This window comes from Engraulis encrasicolus, chromosome 24 (genome assembly GCF_034702125.1).
Source record: "Engraulis encrasicolus isolate BLACKSEA-1 chromosome 24, IST_EnEncr_1.0, whole genome shotgun sequence".
Classification (NCBI taxonomy): domain Eukaryota; kingdom Metazoa; phylum Chordata; class Actinopteri; order Clupeiformes; family Engraulidae; genus Engraulis; species Engraulis encrasicolus.
This window is the reverse complement of record NC_085880.1, coordinates 46992368-46999405: the sequence shown is the minus strand read 5'-3', so window position 1 is coordinate 46999405 and position 7038 is coordinate 46992368. Positions and strand designations below refer to the sequence as shown.

At 41.7% G+C, this 7038-nt stretch overlaps 1 protein-coding gene across 1 annotated transcript; it reads left to right on the top strand.

Annotated features, from left to right (window-relative positions):
* Window positions 1-2281: 2281 nt before the first annotated feature.
* On the top strand, window positions 2282-4540 carry LOC134441128 (zinc finger protein 300-like). Its single transcript, XM_063191314.1, has 2 exons — window positions 2282-2294; window positions 3233-4540. The coding sequence occupies exons 1-2, from the start codon at window positions 2282-2284 to the stop codon at window positions 4168-4170; spliced, it is 951 nt and encodes a 316-aa protein (XP_063047384.1). The 3' UTR covers window positions 4171-4540.
* The last annotated feature ends 2498 nt before the right edge of the window (window positions 4541-7038 follow it).

The following is a 7038-nucleotide window of genomic DNA, read 5'->3' as shown; positions in this document are numbered from 1 at the left end:
GTAAATCAAATTAATTGTTGGCTATTATAGGCCTACGCATGCATGACTACCCAAAATACATGAAATAAATACTTATGAAATAATACAGACAACAACGGAAGGATTTGTCTATCGTAACCTGCCGTCTCTGATACAACATTAGGCCTAAGTGAGTGGTAGCCTACTGATGACTCCTTTATGACTGAGGTAATGAAATGCGAAAATCCTTCCCAAAAAATCTTGTTTTACAAGTAAGCTGAGTTAGTCTGAGGTAAGATGGCAGCGCTGTTCCCTGATTTCTGCCTACAGTTTAGAATGCCGACTTCACTGTCTTCTCCACGGAGGCAGGGAGTCGGCAAGTCAAAGCAATGGGTACGGCGCGAGGACGCTAGGTTAGAAAGTTAGGGGGCGGGGTTGTCCGGCCGAAGTCCGGACAGCTGGTCACCCTAGGCCCGGTGTGTGTGCCCAACATCCCAGAGCTCACATCAAGCGGTCAAGTCACAAATGAGGACCAGATTCCAGCGTGACACTCTCTGCCAGCTCATCGCAGCTTTGAGGACCAGATTCCAGCGTGACACTCTGCTATCTCAGCTCAGCTCTGAGGACCAGATTCCAGCGTGACACTCTCTGCCAGCTCAACTCTTGTCTCTGTCTGTCTGGGCTAATGGGCTCTGATTGCCAACATGTTGCCTCAGCCAGGACTCTGACGAGACCTCCGTTCTCACCTGCCCAGGTGTGTCAGAGGGGTTCTGCTCTTCTCTTAATCGTACACAGCACAAAGCTAACATCAAGTCGTCTCTGTAGCCACATATCCTGCCGGCATACTCGCTCTTTCGTTAAAAAAAACCCTCAACTGAATCAAAACAACATTGCAATTGCATTACTGAGATATTTAAGTAAAAATACTTGGTCATTACTATTTTGGTGGCTTGTAAGGATATAACATACGCTCTGCACAAATTGGTTAGTGCTCCTGGAGCCAAATGCTGGTACAAAAGTAATACGTAGAGGTGGCCAGAGTAAAAGTAAAAGTGAAATGAATATGGATAAAATACATTGCATGCTATTGCATAGCTGTTACGCCAGTTATTCCATCGTACCATACTGTATGAGGTGGCTAGATGATGTTACTGAAAAATAAACTAAAAACCTAAAAAGAACTCCCTCCCCTACAATTTGCTCCAACCAGTGCAAAATGATGTACATCGGTCTGTAGAGTGAATGTAGATCGGTTACTCAGTGCAGTTACTTCTATACTTTTACTTTGGCCATCTCTGGTAATTCAGTATCACAAGCTTTGGGAGTCTGTGAGAAACTGTAAACCTTTTTAAATATATGAAAGGTCCTTTTTTGAAAGTTTGTCATGAAGTAAAGTCATACAGTAAAGAGATTTCATATAACCTGTGGAAAGGCCTGATCACACTACAGCCACTAGAGTAGCCTAACAGTTACAAATAACACTCAGACTGGGTAGCAGGGCACCCTTGATTAGAATGGAAATGACTTTCCACATTCATAGCCGTTAACACCCTCTGGATCCTGAAACCACAACAACTCTCCCATTTACACCTTGATGGGTGAGACAGTTTGTCACCTAACGAGGGGAGTGGTCTACAGCTCCACCTCTACTAGTGGCCCAGGTATAAAGCTCCTGGCTACTTTCTCTAAGGTCAGAACTGCAGAAGACTTGGCTAAAACAAAACAGCAATTGGTACCATCAGGTCAGAACTGCAGAAGACTTGGCTAAAAAGTGGAATCTGCAAAAAGTACTTCTGCTGGCTACAACTCTGACCCTTTGACTACCAGAACCTGGATGAATGTGAATCTTCATAGATGTCAATTTTCTTCCTGGATGAATGAGAATCTTCATAGATGCTCATCACAACTCACAATGAACATGGATGACATAAAGGAAGAGGACATCTATGACTTTCTACCAGAGCATTTGTCTGCAGACACGAAAGATAGTCGTACTTGGACACCAGTTTGCAAAGAAGAACCAGTTTTGTCATATGAATATGAAGGAGAGGAGAAGTCTCAAGTCATGCAATTTAGTGGTGATGAGAACACTTCTACTATTCAGCCATCAACTCCATCACAGCAAGAAATATCTTTGAAGATGATTAAAGAAGAAAACATTGATGATTTCCTTCCGGAGTATTTATACAGAACAAAAGAGGAAGAGAATGATACTGACACACTGAACGTGAAAGAAGAAGCCCTGGATATGAAAAGGGAAGCAGAAGACACCCTGGACATGAAAGGGGAAACAGAGTGTTCTCTAATGGAACAAAATGCAGACATGGACCCAATAGGTAAGTTTCATAACTTAAAGGTACACTGTGTAAGATTTTTAGTTGTTTATTTCCAGAATTCATGCTGCCCATTCACTAATGTTACCTTTTTCATGAATACTTACCACCAGCATCAAATTCTAACTATTCATTATGACTGGAAAAATTGCACTTTTCATACATGAAAAGGGGATCTTCTCCATGGTCCGCCATTTTGAATTTCCAAAAATAGCCATTTTTAGCTGCAAAAATGACTGTACTTCAACAAAATATGCCCAGCAATATACGTTTCTGGGAGAATGACCCAAAATATCTCCGGATTGAAGACATTGAAAATGGGCTAGGCCCAAAGCAGCTGTTGCTCCATATTATGTCACTTTTTTACATTTTAATTTTACATATGACAAATGCCTCATGTGCACCTCATTATATTACTTTTAAAAATGTTAATAGGATAACGTCACTCAATTTGAACATGCAGTTGTAATGCTCACACTACCCTGAACTTGTCAGTACCTGAGGTTTTTTCTTCTTCTTCCTACTTTCCAGAGATTCAAGTCATTGTAATAGGGGCAGCGCTTTGTTTACATTACAAAAACGGTTTTTATGTATTCCCAAAAGTATACAACATCAGCAGACAACTAGAAAACAGCAGTACTTCATGGGAAAATATTGGAGTAGGCCCGTATTATTATTTTTTTTAAAATGTTAACAAATGCTGCCCCCATTAGAATAGGTCATATCTTGGAAAGAGCTGAGCCGAAAAATGTGGCATCACCGGGTACTGACAAGTCAAGAATAGCATGAGCAATACAACAGCATATTGAAATTGACTGAAGTGGTCCTTTAACAATTTACCATGTCTCAAAATTATGTATTCTTCAATTCATCAGTTGTGAAGTCAGAAATCATTTGTTTGTTTTTCTTCTTTTTTCTTTTCTCATATGAACACCAAGCAGCTCATAATAACACAGACCAACACCAGTGTGCCACATGTGGAAAAGGATTTAAACAGAAAAGTATCCTCATTATCCATGAGAGAATCCATACTGGAGAAAAGCCTTACCAATGTACTGCATGTGGAAAAGGCTTTAAACAGAACGGTATCCTCATTATTCATGAAAGATTCCATACTGGAGAAAAGTCTTACCAGTGTACCACATGTGGGAAAGGATTTGCAGGAAAGAGCGATCTCATCAGGCACCAGCGAATCCATACTGGGGAAAAGACTCACCAGTGCAATAGATGTGGAAAATGCTTTAAAGAGAAAAGTACCCTAATCAAGCATCAGATAAATCATACTGGGGAATGGCCTTACCAGTGTTCTACATGTGGAAAAGACTTTGTTTATAAAAGTGCCCTCATCACCCATCAGAGATTCCATACCGGAGAAAAGCCTTACGAGTGTGCTACATGTGGAAAAGCCTTTCTACGGAAGTGTAATCTCATCAGGCACCAGATAATCCATACTGGGGAAAAGCCTTACGAGTGTGCTACATGTGGGAAAGGATTTGCAAGAAATAGTGATCTCATCGGACACCAGAGAATCCATACTGGGGAAAAGCCTCACCAATGTGGTACATGTGGAAAAAGCTTTAGAGAGAAAAGTCACCTCATCACGCATCAGAAAACTCATACTGGGGAAAGGCCTTACCAGTGTGCTACATGTGGAAAAGACTTTGCATATAAAGGTGTCCTCATCACCCATCAGAGATCCCATACTGGAGAAAAGCCTCACAAGTGTGGTACATGTGGAAAAAGCTATAGACATAAAGGTGCCCTCATCAGGCACCAGCGAATCCACACTGGAGAAAGGCCTTACCAGTGTACCACATGTGGGAAAGACTTTGCAGTCAAAAGTGTCCTCAAAAGGCATCAGAAAATTCACATTGCCTAATCCAATTCTTGAAAAAAAAATGGATGGAATTATATTCTTCAAAGAATGAACTGTTTAGAGCTGTTAGGGGTCTGTGAAATTACCCACAATTTTTTTTTTGCCATTTTAGATGTTTTTACAGTATCTGAGGAAAATGTGCCTTTTTGGTGTGACATCACATTTCTGTAAAATACAATTAATAATATTCTGCACAAACATCTCCCCATGCACTGTCTACTATTGTTCTTTAACCCCCAATACACACTACTACCCACCCCCCCACACACACACCTATGCATCATACAGGCAGACAACTGCATGTTTTCACTGAATTACTTGTAATAATTGTGTGAAAGTGACAAATAAATTGCCTGGTATCCATACATCCTTGCAGGATAAATAAAAACAACAAGTAAGGCTTGAGTAGCAAATTGCATAACATTGCATAAGCATGTCAAACCACAGGACATGAAGTCACACCACAGGCCTTTCTCTTTATTGTGTCAATTTCAATTCTTTTGTATACATGACTGACCTTGGACCCCATGTTAACTAGATGAATAAAAACAATATAATCTTAATATGTGGCTTTATTTATTGTATTTGTGAATGTCTGTGTGGGTGTGTGTTGTGTTTGTGAATGATGGCGAGGGCAGCAAGGCCGGCACGCAGGCCAGACAAGACTTGGCAAGATGTGTGTGTGTGTGTGTGTGTGTGTGTGTGTGTGTGTGTGTGTGTGTGTGTGTGTGTGTGTGTGTGTGTGTGTGTGTGTGTGTGTGTGTGTGTGTGTGTGTGTGTGTGTGTGTGTGTGTGTGTGTATGCAGAGGGCAGGCCAGACAGGGTGTGTGTGTGTGTCCAACCCCCCAGAGCTCACATCAAGCGCTCAAGTCACAAATGAGGACCAGATTTCAGCGTGGCACTTTCTGCCAGCTCAGCGCAGCTCTGAGGACCAGATTCCAGCGTGACACTCTCTGCAATCTCAGCGCACCTCAGCTCAGTCTGTCTGGGCTAATGGGCTCTGATTGCCAACATGTTGCCTCAGCCAGCACCCTGATGAGACCTTCGCTCCACTCTCACCTGCCCAGGTGTGTCAGAGGGATTCTGCTCTTCTCTTAATTACCGTACACAGCAGGAATAGCAAAGCGGAAAGTCTGCAAACATCAAGTCGTCTCTGTAGCCACGTAGCCTCGAAGCCTCTTTGTGCAGATGGGCCCGCCGGCCTGTTCACTCTTTCGTAAAAAAAAACAAAACCCTCAACTACATCAAAACAGCATTACAATTACAATACTGAGAGATTTAACCAAACAAGATTTGGTCATTACTACTTTGGTGGCTGTAAGGATATAGATACGCTCTGTACAAAGGGGTTAGTGAGCCAAGTACAAAAGTAATACACAGAGGTGGCCAAAGTAAAAGTAAAAGTGAATTTATGGTGTTATTACAACAGTAGTACATGATATTACATAGCGCTTACACCAGTTATCCCATCGTACCATATGAGGTGGCTAGATGATGCTGTTTCGAAACTAAACTATAAAGAACCCCCTCCCCCACAATTTGATCCAACCAGTGCAGAATCAGGTACATCGGTCTGTAGAGTGACTGTAGACCAGTTACTCAGTGCAGTTACTGCTATACTGTTACTTTACCATCTCTGGTGATTCAGCATCACAGGCTGTGGGAGTCTGTGAGAAACTGAGACGTGTTTAGAAGTATGAAAGGACCTTAGTGAAAGTTTGTCATAAAGTAAAGTCATACAGTAAAGAGAATCCATATAACCTGTGGTCAGGTCTGATCACACTACAGCCACTACCGCAGTCTAAAAGTTACAAAACACTCAGACTGGATAGCAGGGCACCCTTGGTAGAATTCAAATGACGTTCCACATTCATAGCCGTTAACACCCTCTGGATCCTGAAACCACAACAACTCTCCCATTTACACCTTGATGGGTGAGACAGTTTGTCACCTAACGAGGGGAGTGGTCTACAGCTCCACCTCTACTAGTGGCCCAGGGATAAAGCTCCTGGCTACCTTCCATTAGGTCAGAACTGCAGAAGACGACTAAAAAGGGGAATTGGTACCATCAGATCTGGACTGCTGAAGATTTGGTTAAACAGGGGAATCTGCAAAAAAATACTTCTGCTGGCTACAACTCTGACCTGACTAAACCAGAACCTGGATGAATGAGAATCTTCATAGATGTTCATCACAACTCACAATGAACATGGATGACATAAAGGAAGAGGACATCTATGACTTTCTACCAGAGCATTTGTCTGCAGACATGAAAGACAGTCGTACTTGGACACCAGTTTGCAAAGAAGAACCACCATTGTCACATGAATATGAAGGAGAGAAGTCTCATGCCATGCAATTTAGTGGTGATGAGAACACTTCTACTATTCAGCCATCAACTCCATCACAGCAAGAAATATCTTTGAAGATGATTAAAGAAGAAAACATTGATGATTTCCTTCCAGAGTATTTGTACAGAACAAAAGAGGAAGAACATGATACTGACACACTGAACGTGAAAGAAGAAGCCCTGGACATGAAAAGGGAAACAGAAGAAGCCCTGGACATGAAAAGGGAAACAGAAGAAGCCCTGGACATGAAAAGGGAAACAGAAGAAGCCCTGGACATGAAAAAGGAAACAGAGTCTTCTCTAATGGAACAAAATGCAGACATGGCCCCTATAGGTAAGTTTCATAACTTAAAAGTACACTGTGTAAGATTTTTAGTTGTTTATTCCCAGAATTCATGCTGCTCATTCTCTAATGTTACCTTTTTCATGAATACTTACCACCAGCATCAAATTCTAACTATTCATTATGACTGGAAAATTTGCACTTTTCATACATGAAAAGGGGATCTTCTCCATGGTCC